General features: G+C 38.7%; 2 protein-coding genes and 1 long non-coding RNA gene across 7 annotated transcripts in view; 1 reads left to right on the top strand and 2 right to left on the bottom strand.

Moving 5' to 3' along the window:
* Window positions 1–24387, bottom strand: part of LOC146479886 (uncharacterized) — a 134881-nt gene that overhangs the window by 7580 nt on the left and 102914 nt on the right. The window contains exons 18-24 of one of the 5 annotated variants that reach the window (XM_085110755.1): window positions 15969–16068; window positions 14442–14480; window positions 6474–6593; window positions 5838–5920; window positions 4705–4761; window positions 4028–4127; window positions 2985–3023 (exon numbers count right to left, since the gene is read on the bottom strand). The exons of the other annotated variants lie outside the window; for them this stretch is intronic. Of the exons in view, the coding sequence (XP_084966881.1) occupies window positions 2985–3023; window positions 4028–4127; window positions 4705–4761; window positions 5838–5920; window positions 6474–6593; window positions 14442–14480; window positions 15969–16068 (538 nt within the window). The remainder of the gene's footprint in view (window positions 1–2984; window positions 3024–4027; window positions 4128–4704; window positions 4762–5837; window positions 5921–6473; window positions 6594–14441; window positions 14481–15968; window positions 16069–24387) is intronic. 5 annotated transcript variants of the gene reach the window in all.
* LOC146479889 (uncharacterized) lies at window positions 45–8911 on the top strand. Its single transcript, XR_014864919.1, has 2 exons — window positions 45–590; window positions 8148–8911. It is a non-coding gene; the product is annotated as an uncharacterized LOC146479889 (long non-coding RNA).
* LOC146479888 (uncharacterized) lies at window positions 17876–20462 on the bottom strand. Its single transcript, XM_085110273.1, has one exon. It carries the CDS (start codon window positions 20369–20371, stop codon window positions 17876–17878), a length of 2496 nt encoding a protein of 831 aa, XP_084966399.1. The 5' UTR covers window positions 20372–20462.

Here is a 24387-nt window from a genome sequence, read left to right as displayed (position 1 = left end):
GAAATGATTAATTTGATTGGCAAATCAGTATTCATTTGAACATAACATGGTTAAAAATCCCAACTGGTAGGAGGTACACCAGCTGGTTCCTTACAAGCGCGGCAAAGGATTTGAACTCGGGGCTACCGAGAAACAACTCCGGCTAGCAGCCGGAGCGGGACTTGAATCTGGGACCTCCGGATTACAAGGCCGCACCCTAGCCGCTCTAACCCCTTGGTACAGCAGAACAACGGAAAAGACTTTGTGGGCATAAAATAACAAGATCATAAAGTGCTGTTGGACCGTTTCATTGCATTTCACTTATTACTTATTATTAACACAGCCTCTTTTCCCCAAGCCTAATTGTGCTTATCAAGTGAACCGAGCTGCCTGTCTGAGGCTTGGAACCGAACTCGAGGCGTCACCAGGTGACGTCACGCTCAACCGTGCGCCAAGGACGTTTCAACCTCATTCCCCGGGTCTCTCCTCTTGACGTGAAGAGGAGAGACCCCGGGAACCAGGTTGAAGACGTTTAAGGACGAGGCTGATTATAACAGTGTTTTGTACGTTTGAGTCAATTTCAAGTTTATAGAACCGCTCTTCCAAGCCTCGTGATCAAATCAACCAAAGAAATACAGAGCAACAAAGTTCAACATGGTGTTCATATTTTTTAGCGTTTTTATTTCATTTTTTTATCAGTTCAAAAAGCCCCAAATTTCAGTTGGTTAATTATTTTAAGGCTAATCCAACGGAGTCATTTAAAAGCAGACTGCACCACATGCTACAGGCCTACAGGGTGGTGAGCCTGAGGATTGGGAAAATGGTGCTATTGAAACAGGCCCCAAACAGGTTTGCGATATTTTAATTTTAACGTCAGAAAAGAAAACAGAAAACTTTGTGATTTCACTGGTTCAAAATGTCTCCATATAATCAGGAGATGCCTTCTTTTTTTTAAGGGGAATGCCTTCATTAACTCAACGTCGGTGGAAGGGGAAACGTTATATTATTTGTTAACCTAAAAGTTCAGATTGGGAAAGATGCAGACGAAAATTTATAGGTCGCAAATTTTGATAGATAGATATTTTCGTGTCGAAGACTGAATTCACTTGAGCATAGTTTATTTAGGGACTGGTTTTGAAACCTTGCTATGAAAACAATGGCGCTGAAATTTATGTTGGAAGAGACGTGACTTTGCACAATCCCTTGTTTTAATGTTGACACTACAGTTGAATATCTTAACAGGAACGTTTCTATTGGCCAGTTGCTCCAACACATTTCCGACTCTATTGTGGTTTGTGCACGGTCAAGGCGAAAACTGCTAACAAAAACATAAATCAAACAAGTTTGTCAGGTTTCCTTACCATTGCCTTTTATTAATTTTGGCGAGCTATACCCTCATTTCGTCTCTTGGACCAATCACCTCATAAAATATTAGGTGCAGTACTTGTTGTTTTCGTGGTTTCTGCACTGATGCACTTGGTTTTTGGACATTTTTTAGGGGTTTAATAATTAAATTCGACGTACAGTTAGAGGGGGATCCTCATTTTAACCATTTAAGCCCCAGTGGTGACCAGCAACAAAGTGTTTCCTTACAAAATCACAACTTGATCAGACAGGGAGGTCACGAGATTAAAGAAGATGAACACATGGGTTGCTTTCCATTCTGCCAAAATTTCTGGAAATTTCGGTCGAGAAACCAATGAGACGCTTCGGTCCGGGTAGGAATTTTCCGGTCAGAGTGGTCCACTTCAAAGGGTGGTCCTCTTTGACCGGTCGGTCCGGTCCGACTGAAAATTGTCGTTCCATTACCAGAAATTCCAATCCCGTTCCTAGTCACTACGCAATAGCCAAACTGGCGCTGGCAGGATGGTACTGAAGTCAATTTGTACAAGCGCAGTGTTTGTAAGCTTCTGATGCAAGACCTGAACATTCTCCATATGAAGAGTAACGCACACAAGGCTCAGGGACACCACTGATTTGTTATGTTCTGCCTTTTATCAGTTTTTAAACACAGATTTTATATTCTACAAAAGTCGACGATGTTTTCCCGCGTTCTACTCTTTGCAGTATGTGACCCTTATTGCTTCAGTCGATGCAAACTAAATAATCAATATGGTTGACCTATCGTTCGACGTTGTTCTATTTTCCCTTAGTCAGTCCACTGGTCTCTGGCCGGTCGGTCTGGTATAATGGAAAGCACCCATGATTGATATTTTGAAAGATTCTCTCAACTCGGCGAAGGTTTTAGGAAGAAACCATTTCCGAGTTGCTTTGAACCTCATTATGAAGGTGAGGCTAAGTGCAAAGTTTTTGTCATGAAAATTAGTTTTCATTCAAATGGAAACAAAACTAATTTTCATATGAAAGGTTTTGCACTTTGCTTCACTTTCATAGTGAGGTTGACAGCAACTTGGAAATGGCCTATTCAAAAAGAAAATTGGGGTTAACCAAAAATGTTTTGGAGATAACGTTCAATTTGGAAAAACGCGCTCTGCATTGTTTTGCACTTTCACGTTTTAACGTTTTAATATTTTCAACTTCCTTAAAAATGTTTAAATATAGGTTATTAGCTTTTCTTAAATAATAGTTATATATAACTTACGTAGTTTCAGTCCCTACTAATTTTTATATCATTATTTTATATTTTAATATATCTGTATTTTATTCATTTACTTATCTTATTTATTTATTTATTTATTTATTTATTTATTTATTTATCTTTTGTTTTTATTTTGACGGTTCGTGTGATATCTTAAGGATTTTACCGACCTAATATATGAAAATATAAATATAAATGTAAATGTAAACGAAATGAAATATTGTTGCTTAACTATCTCTGAGTGCGTGGTTACGCCCAATTTCCTATTTTGGATTCCAACTCCTAGCTGAGATATGATTTTCAGGCAAAGTGACCAGCGACGGAAAAAATACTGCTGTATTAGGAGGCACTATCCTTAATAGAAAAAAAGGCTGCTTTCTGGCCTGCAGCAGAACCGAATACTCACCCACTTCCGTAGGGAACTTCAAGGTAAACGGAGTGACATCTGAAAGATTGAAGTACAAAATGACTGCGATGAGTTAATTTACAAAAATAAAAGGGAAAATGGCGTCCTTCTTTACAAAACTTTTCTGAGGCACTCTTACATGAGGCAAATTTATTCCTGCAACTTGCAACACAACGCCGCTACGAAATAAGTCGCGGACGAAACTGCGCGTCAAGCACGCCCTCATCGCAACTTGTCACACCACGAAAAAGTAGACAGGTATTCTACTTGCGTTGTAGCGTGAAATATTAGTTTCTCAATGCATCTTGCAAAGTAATGCTCACGGCAGCAAGGAAAATTGCCGAATTTAAATAACAATTAACAAGCGATAAACGGAATTTCTTTGTTCAATCGATTAGTCATCGGATTATGCTAGCGCAAAAAGTTGGCGGCTGTACATTTTACCACAATACTTTGCAAACCTAACACAGCCAATAGTCATATGGAAAGCCAATTTTCTTTCTGCTTAATATGCCCATTGCATTAACAATTAACATTGCGTATGCTACGTTTGAACTTTTCTGTGTGTTTTTATGAGCGCTTTTAGGGTTTTCGTACGCTAAGAATTATGTTTAGATGTAACAGTCTCCATCTTGTACGGTAGATTAGATGGTTCGCTCTCGGTTTCCATCAACTTCGATGTAGTTAGCTGATAGAAAACTCAAACTTGCTGTCTAATTGTGAAATGACGAGTCCAAACAGTTTCTTTTCAGTCCAAAGCACGAGCTATTAGCAAAAATCAAATGATGTCACATTCTCGAGGGTCCGCTATCTTCTACTTAATATTATTATTGTCAGAAATATCAGGAAACGACTGAACAAGTAACCAAAACCGACTAAACAGAACAATAAAATGATCTAAAAGTGTACGAGTGTGAAAAGATGGAGAATTTATCAAAGGGAAAAAAAAAAGTTTCGTGGCTTTTTCTGACAGGTTAAAAAGGTTTTAAACCGTTCAAACAGGTACTCTTTATTATGATTGGATACCAAGAATGAGGACTTACCTAGACCGAGTGTAGGATCAGGGCGTTTCATTCGGTACGGATATAAGTAGATGTCTTTTTCATTTTGGCTATAATTTGCAAACATTGGAAGAACAAACACCTGCAGAAGAAAGGCGATAACATAAAGAAGTGTTCCTTGCATCGCCACATATTACGGTGTTGCAAAAGCGTACAAGTACGAAAAAGTGCTAAAATAAATACCAAACAAAATGAAAACAGGTAAAAGAGGTAAAATCACTTCTTGGTCATGTAATGTTGGATAATCTTTGGTTATGAGGGTAGGGTTGTTAATGATAATAATCTGGTAACAGTAATCTGGTAGTTGTAATGGCGATCAAATTGGGAATGATAACCATAACTTTAACGTTATGGTAATGGTAATAAAAATGTGATATGGTAAAAACTATTGAGGCTGACCTTATTCGTCAGTGTTATATTTGATAATCTATGATATGATATGATATGATATCATATATGATAAGATATGATATTATATGATATGACACGATATGATATGATATGATATGATATGATATGATATGATATGATATGATATGATATGATATGATATGATATGATATGATATGATATGATATGATATGATATGATATGATATGATATGATATGATAAACTTACTGGAAATGCTAACGGTCTGTATTGCATTTTTTCTACTTACCGCGAGGTAGACCGTCCTCTCCTCCCACCAAGCGGAGATTTTTACGCTCGTTAGGTTCTTAAATGGAACAAAAACAGGTTTACTTTAATAGAGGTGAAGTGGAAAAAGGGGAGACGACAGACGCGTGTAATGAGGAATACAACCATTCAGGGAGTACGATTGGGTGTTTTATTCATTCATTTATTTTCTTATTTAATTCTCTTTCTCTTTTTTTAATGAACCATTTCTATTTTTGTGCTGTTAATTTTCTGTTCCTTTCGAGCGTGCAAACAACTGTAAATGCTACCCACCTCGAACAGCCCTTGCTAATTGTGGTTATGTAATATTGTAATTTGTCTTTTCTCATAATAAATTGTTGTTGTTGTTGATTATTTTGAAGATGTTTTCTATTCTTAATTCTTATTCTATAAATATAAAAATGACAAATACTACAGCTGAATCTCTCTTAGAAAGTCGGACCGAAGGTTTAGAAACCCATTCACTTCGGAAATAAAATTAGGAGTTTTACAATAACTGTCAAAATACTCGCCTCTGATCGGCTCGTAGATATTGTATATAAGAGTACAGACAATAAAAACGTAAAAAAAGTCAATACCGCTTGAAATTTTCCATTTCAACGTAAAAAGCAAATTAACGACAGTTTTCGATAGTTTATACTGTTATGGACCATAAGGTGACTCTACTTTTGAGTCTGTGGATGAAATTCTAAAATGTGACCATTGAGATGAAAATTACTGGGCAGTACTTTCCTGTGGTGCTGTTTATAATGTTGTACATGGTGGTCTACTTTTGAGTCAACAATACTTTCTTGTGATACTGATTATTGCGTTGAACAAGGTTGTTAACTTCCTGGAGTATGACCATTCAAACGAGCTACGTACAGAGCAATACTTTCCTGTGATGCTGTTTATTATACTATATAAGGTGGTTCTAACTCTTGAATCTGTGGATCAAATCCTAAAGTTTGACTATTCAAATGATCGCTACAGAGCGGTATATTCCTTTCAACGAGGTTGCGCTATTTATTATGCTGTACATTAGATGATATTAAGACTTTCTGAGTCTTTGGATCAAATCCTAAAGAAATGAAGCAATTATTAAGCGTTTATCAAACGTAGTACCGTAGGTATTACCTTTAAAACGTAAGACGAGGCAACAACAGGTGATCTTGGAGGGCCATACGAAAGGCAATATCCTCTCCAACGTTGCGAGGAATCTGTAGAACAAAGAAATACAATTCATCTCAAAAAGGTGTCAGAAAACCTCAGCCACCCAATTTGTTTTTTGCTCATTGTTACAAAAGTGAGGAGTACTTTACCGCGGACAAATCTGAAATATTCCCCCACACCCCTCACAAAGAACTGAAAATTCTCAGACCCTAGAAGTATTACCCCCCTCCCCAACTTTCCCCGAATATATGGCTTCGGATTGTTAGGGTTGGCTATTTTCAGCTGTTAACTCAGTGCTTCAAAGTAAAATTTGAATTTCAAAAACGCAAAATATCCTTCAATGATAACAATCTTCTCTCGCCTCGCAGATGAGATCCTAAAATGTCCTTTCAATGAACGCAAACCCTGAAGTCATAATTTAATATTCGGAATTTTACGGTATCTGAAACAAACCTCGACGTGTAACATTTTGCCATACGAAATAACGAAATAACTTAAAATCAAATGCTGTTTCACGAAATCTAAAAGGCGGCCTGCATGTGATTGGCCACCTCGAAGTCTGCGGGAGCTTACTTTGCAAGTCACTGTTTTCTGAATTACCTGTAAAAGGATTCCACGACACCCTGACATACCAACTAGAGCTATTTTCTCTTTCAAGGAAGGTGACGTTTAAATCGTTGATAATCCAACGAGGATCACTTAGCGTCTTTACACGACAAGCTGCCGGGAAAAGAAACACATTTAACTCCACGTTCTGTTTAATAATCAATGAGACAAGTATAATAATTTAATAATAATTTACCAATTTATATAGCCCGTATTTACATGTGCTGATCAATAGTGCTTTACAATCATATGTTTAAAAGAAAACGAAAATACATTACCGTGAGAATACAAACTATAAAAATACTTCTTAAAAAGATACGTTTTAAGTCGAGATTTAAAACTGTTAAGTGATGTTGCTTGCAGAAGCTCCAAAGGTAGCTCATTCCAGAGTTTCGGAGCTGCTGCTGAGAATGATCTTGCTCCTAATGTTAAAGTATTCAAGTAAGTCAATTCTTTACTTAAGGAGGGTAGCACTAAATAGTGAACAACTAATAAACTTATGGCCCTCTGTCTAAAACTGAATAAAACTGAAAAATTACAAAGGAAAAAAATAACAATAACAAAATAGAAAATAGAAAAATTAGAAAACAGAAATTGAACAAAATAGAAAAATACAATAACAACAACATTCTGAATAAAAAAAATTGAATATTGAGAAGTACGAATAAAAATAGGCACTCGAAGGAGTGCATGCGGTTTCAGCTACGATAATGAAAAGTTATTGCCTGTGTTCGAGTGACCCTGAAAAAGGTCATTGTTAGAAAATGAAAGGGGATCTCTTCAAAGATCAATAAATTATATGTGGCTGTTTACTGTAGGTTTAATTTGTCTGCTTTATTGACTACTTTTTTGTGTATCAATGAAAAAGTTGCCAAGGTGGGGTGTAACTTCGGTAGGTGTATTTTATATGTTAGCGGGGCTGCAAATTTGTAGGGAGGTTATTGTCAAAGTGATAACGGGGGATTTTTAGACCGCTATTATACTTTAGGTATCTCTCTAGCGATCACACAAGTTTTGTGTATAACTATTTATGTGTTATAGACCAAGCATGAGCAAAGCTCAAGTCCTCCAGGTAGGTTTCAAACTATGATCTACCGAGAAAGAAATCCGGCTAGCAGCCGAAGCGGGACTTGAACCTGGGACCTCGGATTACAAGGCCACACCCTAGCCGCTCTAACCCCTTGGTACAGCAGAACACCGGAAAAAGTCAAAGACTCTGCGGGCATATAATAACAAGATCATAAAGTGCTGTTGGACCGTTTCATTGCATTTTACTTATTACTTATTATAAACACAACCTCTTTTCCAGGCTTAATTGTTAATTGTGCTTATCAAGTGAGCCGAGCTGCCTGTCTGAGGCTTGGGACCGAACTCGAGACGTCAATGGGTGACGTCACGCTCGGCCGCGCGGCAAGGACGTTTAGCGACGAGGCTGATTATAACAGTATATATGAAAATAAACGTTTAAACGTTCATAAAGTGTCAACTGAGTACATTAGTACTAATGTACTCAGTTGACACTTTATTGACGTTTTAACGTTTATTTTCATATATTTTGTATTCAAGTGTCACGCATCTACAGAGTTTCTACTCTTTTACTATTGATTATAACAGTGTTTTGTACGTCTGAGTCAACTTCAAGTTTATAGAACCGCTCTTATTTGCAAGCCTCGTGATCAAATCAACCAGAGAGAGAGACTGGTAATGGCGAAGGTGTAAGACCGTTCTTCAGGTGCTCCGCCTTTAGTGTTTCATTTACCGCATTTTAATGCCTTTAAAACGGAAGTTTCTTTCTTTTCTTTTTCCCATCTCAGCGAACATTTAATCAAGTTCTACAGTTTCTTTTGTCGCTTCTGTAATATACATAAATACAAGCTTCAACTTGTAGGTAAAAAACAAAAACTGAGCCAAAACAATTGGTATCTAAGTCAGATTGAAAGGGGTATCGAATGGTCCCGCATTCAATTTAAAAGTGCTCGCAAAATTTGCCCTTTGCTCGAATTTCTCGCAAAAATTACACGGGTGCTCGTTTGCTCGTGCTCGCAAACTTTTTGCAACTGCTCGCATGCTCGCATTCTCGTTAACATGTGTTCGATTGCTCGAAATTTCGTTAATCCTGCTTTGTAGTTATTTTTTATACATATATAAACGATAAATCAGTTATGATATGGTTAAAACAAAAAGGTTGAAGTATCCTTACCTCTGGCTTCAGTGTTGCTTCAACAGTTGAGCCTGTAACTATTGTTCTGTTTTGGAGGTGTTAGCCAGATTATTAGCTATTACTTGGCGCAAAACAACGTGTCCTATTAATAAAAGAGAGATTCGGGCCAGCGGAAAAACTTACGAAGTACTCGAAGTGCTCGCTGCTCGCCATCTGTATTAAAGTGCTCGCTGCTCGCCATCTGTATTTTTCTAAAGTGCTCGCTGCTCGCCATCGGTATTTTCTAAAGTGCTCGCTGCTCGCAAGAAAAAATTGACAACTGCTCGTGCTCGCAAAAATAAACACACTGCTCGCATGCTCGCAAATGCTCGCAAAGACCATTCGATACCCCTATTGAATGGCGGTTTCCCTAATAGATAAGAAGAATGGATATCCCACAAACGATTCTGGAGGTCGCGCAATCGTTAACCAAGATAGGAATAGCGTTTACACCTATTAATGATCCCTCATTCCTAGTGCAGGATTTTTGTATGTTTGTATCTCTTTGTTTGTTTTCGTTTGTTTCTCGTGTCAAAACCTGTCCGTAGCTTGCATACTATCAAACTCTATGCGTAATATTTCACGTCCTTTCTTAATCAACAGCGTCAGTGATATACAAATTTCGGTTGTCCGTTGTTCCTTCTGCACTCAGAGTAATGCATTGAAATTTAAACTTTTATATTGAAAATGAATAATTTATGTAAACATAAACTATGGCCGTTACCTTAAAACTAATCTCTTTGAACGTAAGGGGCATCAGTAACTTTGAAAAAAAGGGGAAACAATTAATATGTGGTGCTGTAAACAAAACGCAGATTTTATTTTTCTGCAAAAAACGAATGGGGTGCTGAAATGCTTTTTCCACACGGAAGTCCAAATTCATGCGGAACACTGAGCAGTATTAATCTCAAATAATACCAATTATACGCTATTAGGTACTCCAAAGAGAAAGCTAGACTTAGAAATGAGAGTAAGCGGCAGATCCAACAAGAATTTGAAGAAGCTACCAGGCTGTTTGAAAATGACCCCAGTGCCTCAAATCGATTGCGATTAAATGAAATCAAAGAGAAATTGGAACTATTATATGAGGAAAATGTAAAAGGAATCATCGTATGTGCAAGAGCACGCTGGCATGAGTATGGTGAAAGAAGTACCAATTATTTTTTTAAATTTAGAAAAGAGAAATCGTGTCAAAAAACATCCGAAAATTGCTAATAAGCGGTTCTCTAACTACTGACCCATATCAAATACTCTCCGAACAAAGCGCTTTTTATCAAAATTTATACAAAACTAATGATTCTGTAGAAACATCAGATTCGACAGATTCGGCATTTCTAAATAGTTTAAACATTCCTCAGTTATCCGAAGAACAAAAGCAATCGTGAAGGAAGCATCACTATCGAGGAAGGTAGAACAGTTCTAGAAACATTCCAGAACAACAAATCACCAAAGAGCGATGGTCTCCCTATCGAGTTTTACAAAAGCTGCAGGGATCTTATTAGTGAGCCTTTCGTTGAGTGTGTTAATGAATCATTTGATAAAGAAGAAATGTCCAACTCCCAAAGGCAAGCTGCATGTAATCACTTTAATAGAAAAGAGAGGAAAAGACTGCACGCTAATAGAAAATGATTGGAGGCCTATATCTGTTGCCAATGTAGATGCTAAGATAATATCAAAAGTAATTGCCACTAGAATAAAAAATGTATTACCCTTTATAATCCACCATAATCAGACTGGTTATGTTAAAGAGCGCTATATTGGTAAAACGATTAGCTCGATTTTTGATATCATGGATTTAACAGACAAAGAAAATATGCCTGCTCTGCTGATATTCATTGATTTTGAAAAAACGTTTAATTCTTTAGAATGGAAGTTCTTGCTTAACTGTCTGAATGTCTTTAACTTTGGTGCCAATTTTAAGCGTTGGATTAAAACTTTTTACAAAAATATCAAAAGTTGGGTAGTAAATAGTGGATTTTGTGACCTCACACGTGGTGTCAGGCAAGGTGATCCTCTTTCTCCGTATCTTTTCCTTTTGGCTGTTGAAACGTTACCGATTGCCATTAGAGCAAATGTGGAAATAAGAGGAATCGTAATCAATTAAGAAGAAACGAAACTTCTCCAATACGCTGATGACACAACTGCTGTACTTTCCGTTTTAGAGTCAGCTTATAAACTCTTCCAGTTACTTGCTAAATTCAAGGAGCTGTCTGGTTTAAAAGTAAATAACTCAAAGACTGAAAGATTTTGGATAGGATCTTTGAAGAGTAATGAAATGAAGCCTCTAGGAATTGAATGGCCCAAGGAGCCAATAAAAGCCCGTGGAGTCTTTTTCACCCATGACAAAAAATCTGGTCAATATCTGTCATCGAGGGGGCTTCCTATTTATGGAAAGGTTACCCTGATTAAATCACTTCTTATACCAAAGATCGTTTACATCTCTTCTCTGTTACCTACACCTGAACACATTATTAACGAATTAAATCAATTGCTATACAAGTTTTTAAAGTAACAAGAGCGTCCGCAATAAATATTTATGAAGAAGGGGGCATCAAAATGATTGACATTGAAAGTTTAATAAAATATCTTGGCCTTTTCTGGCTAAAAAGGGTATTTGGTGACAACTCAGGCGCATGGAAAAACTACCTGGAATATATCTTAAAAGATTCTGCAGGTCTAATGCTTTTTAATTGTAATTACATGTAAACGATCTTCGAGTTACTTCTCAGTTCTATTTAGAATTGCTTAAATGGTGGTCAGGATTCCGAGAAGAAAATGCTATTAATGGCAATTGGCATTATATCATTTGGAATAATCGAGACATCAGAATAGACAACAAACCCTTTTTTATAAGGAATATTATGACATTGGTATCTGGAATGTAGGCGACTTGCATTTTGATCTAAGCAACAAGGAATCCTATGAGCAGATCGCAAAAAAAAAAATAAAAAGGACAAACTTCCTAGTATGCGACATTCAATACCAGCTAACCTAAAAGCTCTCAAGCTCTTCGATCCTAGTAGCATCAACGCGGTCCCTTCCTTTAAAATTAATAATGAAGAGTTCGATCTAACAAAGAGGAAATCAAAAGATTATTACTCTTTGTGGATCAAAAGAAGGCTTGTTTTCCAAAATTTGCACAAAAACTGAAGTTGGACTTCAATCTATCTAATGAGGACCTCAAAAAAGCATTTCTCTTGCCCTCATTCTGTTGCTTTCGAACCTTACGTTAAAGCCTTTCAATTTATCGTACTTAACTCTTTATTTTTCACCAATTCAAAGTTATTCAAGATTGGGTACAGGGCACATGATTTGTGCTCTTTCTTATTACATGAATCAGAAACGATCAAACATTTTTTTTGTGTGTGTCTGTCCTTATTCGAATTTATTCTGAAAAAAAGGTTGAAATATACTATTTTGTTTTGAGAAAACAAGTTCATCTAACCTTAAAGGACATTCTGATTGGCATTCTTTTTTCTGAAAGCCCCTTACTGAATTATCTTATACTCATAGGGAAAGTTTATTTATGGAGTTGCAGAAAGGGTGAAGTACTACCGAATATAGATAGTTTTATAGGTAAGGTAGAGACTCTGTGGGCATATAATTATATATAACAAGATCATAAAGTATTACTTATTATAACACAGCCTCTTTTCCAGGCCTAATTGCGCTTATCAAGTGAGCCGAGCTGCCTGTCTGAGGCTTGGGACCAAACTCGAGGCGTCAACGGGTGACGTCACGCTCGACCGCGCGACATGGACGTTTAGGGGGCTGATTATAACAGTGTTTTGTACGTCTGAGTCAACTTCAAGTTTATAGAACCGCTTTTATTTGCAAGCCTCGTGATCAAATCAACCAAAGAAAAACAAAGCAACAAAGTTCAACATATGGTCTTCATATTTTTGAGCGTTTTCATTTCATTTTTTTATCAGTTCAAAAAGCCCCAAATTTCAGTTGGTTGATTATATTAAGGCAATAGAGGACCCTCTCTTGATTAAGGCTAATCCAACGGAGTCATTTAAAGGCTGAGTGCACCACATGCTACAGGCCTACAGGATGGTAAGCCTGAGGATTGGGAAAAGGGTGCTATTGAAACAGGCTGCAAACAGGTTTGCGATATTGAAATTAACATCAGAAAAGAAAACAGAAAACTTTGTGATTTCACTGTTTCAAAATGTCTCCATATAATCAGGAGATGTCTTCTTTTGTAGGGGAATGTCTTCATAACTCAACCTCGGTGGGAGTTCAGATTCGGAAAGACGCAGACAAAAATTTATAGCTCGCAAATTTTGATAGATAGATATTTTAGCGTCGAAGACTGAATTTACTTGAGCATACCGTAGTTAATTTAGGGACTGATTATAAAACCTTGCCATGAAAGCAATGGTGCTGAAATTTATGTCGGAAGGGCCGCGACCGTACACAATCCTTTGTTTTAATGTTCACACTACGGTTGAATATCTTAACAGGAACGTTTCTATTGGCCAGTTGCTCCAACACATTTCAAACTCTATTATGGTTTGTGCACGGTCAAGGCCAAAACCGTAACAAAAAAACATAACGAACAAGTTTGTGAGGTTTCATAACCACTGCCTTTTATTACCTTTGACGAGCTATACCCTCATTTTGTCTCTTGGACCAATCACCTCATAAAATATTAGTTGCATTACTTGTTGTTTTCTTGGCCGTTTCTGCACTGATGTACTGGTTTCTGGACATTTTTAGAGTTTTAGTAATTAAATTCGACGTACAGTTAGAGGGGAATCCTCATTTTAACCATTTTAACCATTGTATTTGTGGTGTGGCAAAATAAATAAATAAATTTAAGCCCTAATGGTGACCAGCAACAAAGTGTTTCCTTACAAAATCACAACTTGATCAGACAGGGAGGTCACGAGATTAAAGAAGATGAACACATGGGTTGCTTTCCATTATGCCAAAATTTCCGGAAATTGTCGGTCGAGAAATTTTCCGGTCAGAGTGGTCTACTTCAAAAGGTGGTCCTCTTTGACCGGTCGGTCCGGTCCGACCGAAAATTGTCGTTCCATTTCCAGAAATTTCAATCCCACTCCACATCACTACGCAATAGCCAAACTGGTGCTGGCAGGATGGTACTGAAGTCAATTTGTACAAGTGCAGTGTTTGTAAGCTTCTGACGCAAGACCTGAAGATTCTCCATATGTATAGTAACGCAAACAAGGCTCAGATACACCACTTATTTGTTCTCATCTGCCTTTTATCAATTTTTAAACGCAGTTTTTATATTCTCCAAATGTTGACGTTGTTTCCCGTGTTCCATCCTTTGCAGTATGTAACCCTTATTGCTTTAGTTGACAGTCGATGCAAACTAAATAATCAATATGGTTGGACCTATCGTTTGAAGTCGTTCCATTTTCCCTTAGTGAGTCCCACTGGTCTCTAGTCGGTCAGTCTGGTATAATGGAAAGCACTCATGATTGATATTTTAAAAGACTCTCTCAACTCGGCCAGGGCTTTAGGAATTCAAAAAGAAAATTGGGGGTAACCACAAATGTTTTAGAGGTAATTAACGTTCAATTTGGCAAAACGCGCTCTATATTGTTTTGTACTTTAGCGGTTTTTTGGAAATATTGTTGCTTAACTATCTTTGAGTGCGTGGTTACGCCCAATTTTCTTTTTGGATTCCAACAGCCCTAACTGAGATATGCTTTTCCCTCAAAGTCACCATCCTTAACAAAAAAAACCCGACTGTTTTGTGGTTTGCAGCGGAACCAAATACTCACACTTTTCCATTGGGAACTTCAAGGTAAACGTAGTAACATCTGAAAGATTGAAGTACAAAATGACTGTGATGAGTTAATTTAAAAAAGTAAAAGGGAAAATGGCGTCCCTCTTTGCATAACTTTTCTGATGCGCTCTTTACATGAGGTAAATTTTTCCTGCAACTTGCAACAGAATGCCGCTACGAAATAAGTCGCGGACGAAACTGCGCGTCTAGCACGCCCTCATCGCAATTTGTCGCACCACGAAAAAGTAGACAGGTATTCGACTTGCGTTGTAGCGTGATGTTGCGTCTAGAATTTAATTTATTCCTCACGGAGTTTAGCACGGAACTACTTTCAGTGTTTATTACATATACATTTACATACAGCGTCGCTATAAAAGCTGAATGTTTTTCAGCATGATTATTTTTCCGTCTCAACTTTTGGTTTGCGTCGCGTTTCTGCGAGCTGGTATATTCCTCTGCTGGGATAAGCGTTCTTCGCATTTGATTTTTACTTTCAAGTTTTTTATGGCCACAGTTTTGTAAGTATTTTTCTTAGTTGTCTACTTGTATATTTCGGTTTGTTTATTTCGTGTAGTTCTTGTTGCTGTTTTCAGTTTGTAAATTTATAATTCCGGTTTTATTTTATTTCAGTTAAATCATACACTCGCACATTTGTCACTGGTTATACGTTACCTTCGTATTTCGCCGTTTTTTTTGCATTAAACATTGGAAGTGCATTCAAGCTGTGGTATTTAATTTTTGTGTTCGTGGCGGCGACGGCTTCGGCCGGCCACACATGAGATATTAGTTTATCAATGCATTGATCTTGCAACATAATGCTCACGGCAGCAAGGAAAATTGCCGAATTTACATAACAATTAACAAGCGATAAACGGAATTTCTTTGTTGAATCGATTAGTCCTCGGGTTATGCTAGGGCTGTCCATTTTACCACAATACTTTGCAAACCTAACACAGCCAATAGTCATATGGAAAGCCAATTTTCTTTTTGCTTAATATGTCCAGTGCCTTAACAACATTGCGTATGCTAGGTTTGAACTTTTCTGTGCGTTTTTATGAGCACTTTTAAGGTTTTCGTACGCTAAGAATTATGGGTAGATGTACCAGTCTCCATGTTGTACGGTAGATTAGATAGTTCGCTCTCGGTTTCCATCAACTTCGATGTAGTTAGCTGATAGGAAACTCAAACTTGCTGTCTAATTGTGAAATGTTGAGTTCAAACGGTTTCTTTTCAGTCCAAAGCACAAGCTATTAGCAAAAATCAAATGATGTCACATTTTCGAGGGCCCGCTATCTTCTACTTCTTGATTATTCAGAAATATCAGGAAACAACTAAACAAGCAACCAAAACCGACTTAAAAGAACAATAAAATGATCAAAACGTCTACGAGTGTGGAAAGTTGGAGAACTCACCCAAGGGGAAAAAACTGTTTTGTGGCTTTTACTGACAGGTTAAAAAGGTTTTAAACCGTTCAAACAGGTACTTCTTTATTATGATTGGATTACCAAGAATGAGTACTTACCTGGACCGAGTGTAGGATCAGGGTGTCTCCTCCGATACGGATTTAAGTAGATGTCTTTTTCATTTTGGCTATAATTTGCAAACATTGGAAGAACAAACACCTGCAGAAGAAGGCGACAACATAAAGAAGTGTTCCTTGCATCGCCACATATTACGGTGTTGCAAAAGCGTACACGTACGAAAAAGTGCTAAAATTAATACCAAACAATATGAAAACAGGTAAAACAAGTAAAATCACGTCTTAAGATCTTGGTCATGTAATGTTGGATAGTCCATGGTAATGGGGGTTCGCTTCACGGGTCGGCTTACCAACTACCTCAGTTTCGCACCTCTGTCATATAAAATCGGTCTCATTAGGACATTAATTGATAGGGTTTTTTAAAAAAATAATACTTGGCTGGGATTCCACAAAGCTATTACGAAATTAGTTTTCATTTTGCGTAAGAATTTTTCCCCGTTCATCTAATCGATAAAAGCGTCTACAGATATTCGAACACAGCAATTAACCGAAATGGCTCCACTCAAACACCTCCTTCCTCCACTACTATTTCACAGGGTAAACAATACTTTTATAAATTACCTTATTTAGACCGTTTTTCTACTGTAGCTCAAAGCAAATACGCCGTCTTGTTAATCGTTATTGTAATGATCTTGACATCAAATTAGTGTTTACCACGTTTAAATTAAGAAATATTTTTTCACTGAAGGATTCTGTCCCTAGAGAACTCCGTTCACGTGTAATTTACAAAATTCACTTGTAGTCCATGAGCCAAGGCCTGAAAAAATGATTTTCGTTGCACCCCCCACGGGACATAGTGACTTTGGTATCAAATTAAAGCTTGCGGCCTGTATTTTTCGAATCTGCTTGTTGCCATTTGTGTAACCTGTGCTTTAGCGAGATATGTGATCATTTACATGGGGGGGTGGGTTGGGGGATTTTGCTCCCTGTGAATTCCACCCAGCATAAAATGATTCAAAATGCTGCTGAAACACAACCAATTTGATTCAAATTTTCTGTGTATGCATTTTAAACCATCCCCAACAATTTGCAGTATGTGTCAAGCATTTTTTGTTTCCATGGAAATGGTTGCTATGGAGATTATTATAGAAAGGTAGGTTTTTACTTTTTTGGCCAATTCAGAATAAAAAAAATTCGATTAATTAGCAAATATCTATAAATTTCCTTCAAAACATTTCCATTACGTTCAGAATAAACTATCTTGAATTAGAAACTTTCATTATTATCCTTTATTCATGATTTTAAGGAGCAGGGTACTAATAGTTAAGATGTATGGGGATGTAACGATAATTTTTTTTGCTGAAGCTGTGAAAATTTATATCCAATCAACCACGGGTCAATATCTCGCCAAATATGCAGCGGTTATGCACCGCACTTAGAATATCAAATTGGACACTTCAGAATTAGCTGTCGCGTTGTCATGGTAACGGTTTCTAGGGAAACTGAGAAATGTTGAATTACCTTATGAATTTCCTTTAAGTGGGAGCTAAAGGAGAACTACTCAGAACATTAAACAACCACTTCCAACTTGCTTAAGATCTCATATTTCAGTGAACAGTTCTACATGTAACATCTGGCTTTCGTCATAAAACAATCTTCCTTAGCATCCAGGAACTTGTGAATGCCATTATACATACAATGCTTGTGAACTTAAATTCGTTAAACACTAAATTGCCTTAATTGCCCTAAGCTACAATAACAGGAACAGCAGCGTGTTGAGGAAAACTAGGGCTGAACCACACGACTTTCAAAACAGCTAAACGAATTAGTCAACATGGTTTTGTTGAGCAATGACTTATCTAATCTTTATTTGACTATAACTTAGCTTGCTCGAGGGCTGCAAGGTTTTAATTTCATAAAGCATCTTGATTTTTCTCTTAATTTTTTTCTTAATACTCAAGCACATCTTCCTCGTTGTCCTCATCTTCATCTCCGTCTTCATCTTCCTGTTCCAAAGAACAGTTTGTACAGTCGTCATTGCAGGTACAAGCCTCTGTGCAAGGAAGGCAATTCTTTACACAGGAGCAGCGTCTTGAATCACACGGTCTGTTGCAGCTGCAGCATACAAGCTGCATTACACCGTCAGGGGCAGGGGCCAAATGGGACCAGACCACTTCCAGTTGTCCGTCTTTTAGTTGCCATCCTTGACCATTTGGATTTTGATCTTCAATGGATCTTTGTAAGGAATTCTTCCACAGATAGGCTTGATAGTTAGCACGCTTTATATGGTGTTTAAGTGCTGCTTTTGTTGGGGGAAGTTGATGAGACTGCATATTCTTGCTCTTGCAGAACATCTTATATCTGATCTCATTTATCCCTTCTTCGCCACTGCCATTGTACAATGCACACACGAAATGCTCTACGTTTGCAATCACTTCATTTCCTGGTGAAACTGTTTCGCCGATACCCCCAAGTTTGCTTCTCATGTCTTGTTTTTCCATCACCATCTTCAAGGCTTTGTTCTTTCCTTTCCCAACGAAGGTACTAACTGTATCACATCCGGTTAGAGCATGTAGACCTGGTAGCAGCTGGCATATTTCTGGACCAAGTTGTTGACATAAGCTTGGCACACTGATGAGACGAGATCTGCATCGTGTTCCACTGATCAATGTTATGGATGCTGAGATGTTTGCCTGGTGGTAACACGCTAGAACTTCGACATCAGTATCTGACGATCTGATGGCAACGGATGTGTGCCCACAGGACGAGGCATGATGCGCATGCAAAAACATCCGTGTGTCGGCTTCTTCTTGGTTGCTGCAGAGCTGCGAGGCTACACTGGGCACAATCGTTCCTTCAACAACTTCAATCTTTGTACAGTTGTTTCCATGAGTGACGTAGAGGGTACGAGCTCCAATCTTCTCTGCATACTTCCTAGTTGACCACTCACTTACGAGAAAGTGCATTAGCCTGGTTTTGTTAGTCCCATTTGACATAAACTTCTTCCACTGACGAGGGCAGGGATGCTCGCGACTGCTTATGGCAAAAAGGACTTGCCCCTCTCTACCTCGTTTACTTCTTTCAGTGTTCTTTATTGACAAATCGGGATACTGATCGGCGACAAAGTCCACCCTTGTTGCTGTTCCTGTAAGCACCAAGATTTCTGTAAGAAGCATCTCTGCCAGGTCTGCAAAGCGATCAGGCACCCTTGTAATCATTTGCAACATTGCCATTGCATCTATGATGACAGCTGTTGTGTTAGGCGGTATGCTTGTCAAGCACTGTACTCCATCTTCTAGGAGTTTAGAGAGAGCTGCCTTATTCGTTTTAGCCAGCGAGCCATCTGTCGCAGCCAGAGACCATGGGAAGAGACCAAGTTCATGTTTCAGTAGCTCTCGAAGATCCATTTGTCGACTCTGACCAATAACCAGTAAGCGGGCAAACAAGTTCCTGTCTGCTCTGAGAATTAAATTCCGACCTCCAGCTCTCACCGATGCCTTCTTCTGTACATCGCGAAACGTGCCTAATTTTAGCTTTGACAGTGCCTCATAGAAGCCAACATTGTTGGTTTGAAGACGATCTGTAACAAAAGAGACCAGCGCTTTACTCCCTTTCTCCTTTGCACCCAAAAGATCACACTTCAGGCTTTCTTCAGCAACATACCCCGAACCAAGGCTGGTGAGCTCATCAGACGGTTGGAATGGGTCGCACCAGTTTCGCACAACTTCCATCACTTTCCTAACATCTGCCTCATCTCTTTGCATGCGAGTGCAGCCAGTTTCCTTATGTACTTTATCCTGATCTCCGTCCATGGACACCATCATTCTACACTTGTCTGCAAGCGCTGCACGGGAGTGTGCTGTCAACATCCATCTTTGGACTGCACCTTTCCGTAGACTAAATCCTATTATACCACCCTTGGTCTTTGTACTTCTATTGAGGGTCTGCTCAATGGTTTGGTCAACTGGTAGCTGAGAGAAACCATGGGATGTGGACCTCTGAATACCAAAATTGCCATCTGCCAGTAGCTGATGTGCCTCAGGGTGAGTATCTTGCAAGGACACCATGGTAACAAGGTAGACCGGTAAGTATCGGGCATAGTTGGTGTGGTCATAGGCAAAAAACCACGGCAACATCTCTTTGACAGAATTTAGGTGGAGTTTCCAGTTGCCTTCCCGGGTAGCACGAATGAAATTCATCAGCGTTGCCACCATTTCAAGATACGTGTTCCAGAACACTTTCATTGGACCATTGCTGTCTTCTGAGTACTCGCCATAAAGACGGAAGAGCTCCAGGAACTGTGGATTCGACAGTAGCTTATCGAACTTCTCTGCATCAAATGCTCTGCGGATCTCCCTCAGGGAACCTACCAGCATCGCATAGTTGATTGGTTTGTCATGCTTCTGGAGCCACGTGCGAAACTCCTGCCACTGCAACCGATGCATTGCTTCAAAGACGATCTAAATTAAAGCAAAATTTTTTTATTCACTCCCTGAATCATACAAATTTCTTATTGGCAGAAACGTTGGGGCAGGGGTGCAAAGGTGATCAGACCTTCTCACACCTTGTACTCCTGGTTTCCCTCCTGTCCATTATGGTTCCCACCATTATGTGCTTGTTCCATTTCAAATTATCGCACAATGTTGCGATTATCGTTCATATTTCTCCCGGTTCCCGCAACCTTGGAAATCCCTCTGTTCGTCCTCTCTTCTCTCACATCCCTTATATTTTCCGCACCCTTAGGAATAAAGCTATTTCCTTACCTTATGTGTACGCACAGCTCGGTTGTAATGTCTGCCTTCTAGTACACCAGCTACAGAACCAGAGCCGACAATACCACTTTCGACAAGTATATCAGCAAGACCAGCATCCCCAAACCGTTTGCCAATAGCTGCTAGGAAGGCGCAGATTGTGTGGAAAGAGCCCAGTCGCACTACCAAACGCCTAAACTGCTCCTGGTTTTGCCAAATAACTTCAAGTGCTTTTGCATAAATAGCTTGATCAAGGACGACAATAACGTCATGCTGGATTAGCTGGTCGGCCATTTGCAGAGACCTTCGAAGCAGAGTATACACTGTCGGAAGCTCCGTGGGGCTGGCTTCAATGACTGGACAGTATCCAACAGAGCATTCACGTGGGGCATCATTCTCGTGCAGTTTTATGTTGAAGCTAGTCCAGGCAGGTACCACTTGTGGAATATCTTCGGCTAATGGCAAAAGGGTGTCTTCAAATGGTTGTCTACAGAGCATCCAGGCGAAGTCTATGGCTCGTGCATACTGGCTGTCCTGCGGGGTTGTCTGCGTTAGAATGTTGACGTCAATGTCCCGTGGACTGGGGCCCTGTCGACGCCCAGAATGGAAGAGAAGAACATCAGTAGAAACGCCAGTGACAGAACGACGTTTGTTACGGGGCTGGTTGTTTATCATTGCTGGAGGTAACGCACAGGTAAGTGGTTTCCTTTGAATAACTATTCCATTGGTACAATGAGTTGTTCCTCTTCCTAAAAAGTAAACATTTTATATATAGCACTGTTTACTGGTTCCAAACGTTAAACTTTGTAATGTATAATACTGACCTGATAATGTTTCCTCTTGTAGATCGTTGTTGTCCCAACAGAACACCCCTGGTACACCTGAACTGCAAACACTTGGTAGTAACACACCCTCTCTCTGTCTCTCTAACTCCCTTTCAGCAAGAGCTGTTTCAAGTTCTTCTATCTGAGTATACGATAGGCCATGTCCGAATCGGTTGAGTATAGTCACAGTCTCAGCGCTGCCAGTTAGACTCTTAACTGTTAGTGGAAGCGCTACATGTTTAGGGGTCTTGATCCGACCTCGGCTGACACAATGTATAACATCTTGAGACAGGGAGAGGATTAGGCGATGAACATCTGGAGAAACGTCTGAAATTCTTTTCTCGCTGTAGTCTTCCTTCGAAGAAATCATCCATGCAAACATGTTATACAGGAGATCGGGCACAATAGAGCTGCCATCGTCTAAGTCTTGCGGTGATGGTGGCCATGGCATTGATGGTTTCATTTCTAGCAGTAAACTACGCAGCAGTTTTGAAGCATGGTAAATTTGGTACGACGCTGTGTCTTGCACTTCTAGTGAATCACCAGGAGCGTCACTCATTCTTTCATTTTCGGCACTAGAAACCAGATTTGTTGCTATGGTTTCGACAATGTCTCCCTTTTGGACACCTGAGTAGTATACCAATTCCGGTTGGTTTTGAGTAATGGGTTGCTTAAACGACAACTTGTTTCCAAAGTGTCTCTGAAGTCGGACTTTCAGTTTTGAGGATCTGTAGTTTCTCGCCTCTACGCCTCTCTCATTTAGGTTATTTACGAACCGTTCTTGAAGTTGTGACATCGTAATGACCTTAGCACTGGAAATGATTTCATTTTGGACATATGCACTGAGGCATTCAAATGCTCCTTGGTAACTGGTAGTTGCAGAATCTTCATTTTGGCAATTTTGATCCTCAAGTTTGCACAGAGTCTCCTGACGCACATACTCCTTGTAGCAGGATCGATGATATTTAACTTCTAAGGCAATTGTGTCTTGGCCTTTGATTTGTAGAAGTACCCGCTCGTCATTCCGTATCTGGGCTGCCTTCAAAAGAGAAGCACTACCGTATTCACTGATGTTCTGGGTGAGCGGCTCTCTCGTTCTCGCTGACGCTCTGTTCTTTTTTAACTTATCCTTTTGGCAAATGATACACTTTTCTACATTGAATGACTGTACCTGGGATCTGCAAAAGCGCTTTGGCGGTGGTTCAGTACTAGAGAATGCACTTTCTTCCTTACTTGAAACAGACTGAGTGGGATTTTGTTTATTTCCAGTAACTTTTGACCTTCCCAGTTTATTCGTGTGGGTGTACTCTTGATAGCATTTCCTGTGATACCCTCCTTTCGGACCATTCGTCCAGTGACCTTCCATCAACAGCCATATGGTATCCTTACGTATATTGCAGCTCTCCTCAAAGGTACGCCAACTCTTTCCCGTGAATGGAGTCAATTTTCCTTGGACATTGGTTTTGATATGACAAAGGCATTTATTCCATTGAGGCTGTGTATTGCGGGAACTGGATGAACATTTCCTTTTAAGATGATTCATTTCAGTCATATCCTGATTGTTTCTCTAGTAAATATTTAAATCCAGGTTCAGAAACCTGTTGAAAAATGATAACGATTCTGAAGCATTTTATTAACTTAAACTTTCTCTGGCATCGCTATTCTTTTTATTTTACTATCGATCCATGGTTCGTACTTACAGATAGTCTAAAGATGAAATTGGGTTTTGAAACCACGATTCAGTAAGATATTTACCTTAAAAATAGACTAAACTGAATATAGATTAACTTTGAAGTTCATATTTCCCCTTAAAAAGTAAAAGTTCAACTAATTTCCTTACCTTGACAATCCAAGATGGCCGCCCATTATATTGTACCTCAAGGTTGCAAAGTATCATGGGTAAATTTCGGAATGGAACTAGAACTCGTGGAGAAGGATTAGTTTAAAAGAATTTTGTGTATTTTCCAATGAAATACAGTCAAAAAAGTATTGTGATATAACGTATGAAAATATATAAACTTTTTTGTTTTAAAAAGGGTTATTAATTAGGAATTAAATACAGTAACTAGAGATGGGAGGGTAGTATAGTCAAAATTTGCAAGACTGAAATAAGATAACTCGTTGGAAAATGTCCTTAGACATTTAGTTTTTGTTGTTGTTGATAAAATTTGCCATAACAGACTTGAGAACTCAATAATTCAAATGTTCACGAGCACTGCATGTATAAGGGGATACATTCAAAAGAGATACTGATGACATTCACAAGTTCCTTGTTGTTAAGAAAGATTTTACGTTTTATAACGAGACAATATTACATTTGAAACTGTTCAATGACATAATTATTGGATCTTTAGCAAGTCGGAAGTGGCTGTTTAATATTCTGAGTAGGTTTCCTTTAGAAAACTTGCCTTAAAAGCACCTTAATAAGATATTTGGACATTCCTAAGTTTCCCTAGCAACCGTTACCATGACAACAAGACAGCTAATCCTGAAGTGTTCAATTTGATATTCTAAGTGTGGTGCATGACTGCTGCATATTTGGTGAGATATTGATCCGTGGTTGATTGGATATAAATTTTTACAGCTTCAGCAAAAAAAAAAATTATCCTTACTTCCCCATACATCTTAACTATTAGTACCCTGCTCCTTAAAATCATGAAGAAAGGATAGTAATGAAAGTTCCTAATTCAAGATAGTTTATTCTGAACATAATGGAAATGTTTTGAGCGAAATTTATAGATATCTGCTAATTAATCGATTTTTTATTCTGAATTGGCCAAAAAAGTAAAAACCTACCTGTCTATAATGATCTCCATAGCAACCGTTTCCATGGAAACATGAAAATGCTTGACACATACTGCAAATTGTTGGGGATGGTTTAAAATG

This window comes from Pavona decussata, unplaced genomic scaffold (genome assembly GCF_977016875.1).
Source record: "Pavona decussata unplaced genomic scaffold, jaPavDecu1.1 SCAFFOLD_58, whole genome shotgun sequence".
Classification (NCBI taxonomy): Eukaryota; Metazoa; Cnidaria; class Anthozoa; order Scleractinia; family Agariciidae; genus Pavona; species Pavona decussata.
The sequence above is the reverse complement of the archived record's forward strand: the minus strand, read 5'-3'. Positions and strand labels throughout refer to the sequence as shown.

What these genes read in the sequence shown, in the direction of transcription:
- LOC146479888 (XM_085110273.1), bottom strand. Translation starts at nt 20,371, where the DNA reads ATGCATCGGTTGCAGTGGCAGGAGTTTCGCACGTGGCTCCAGAAGCAT.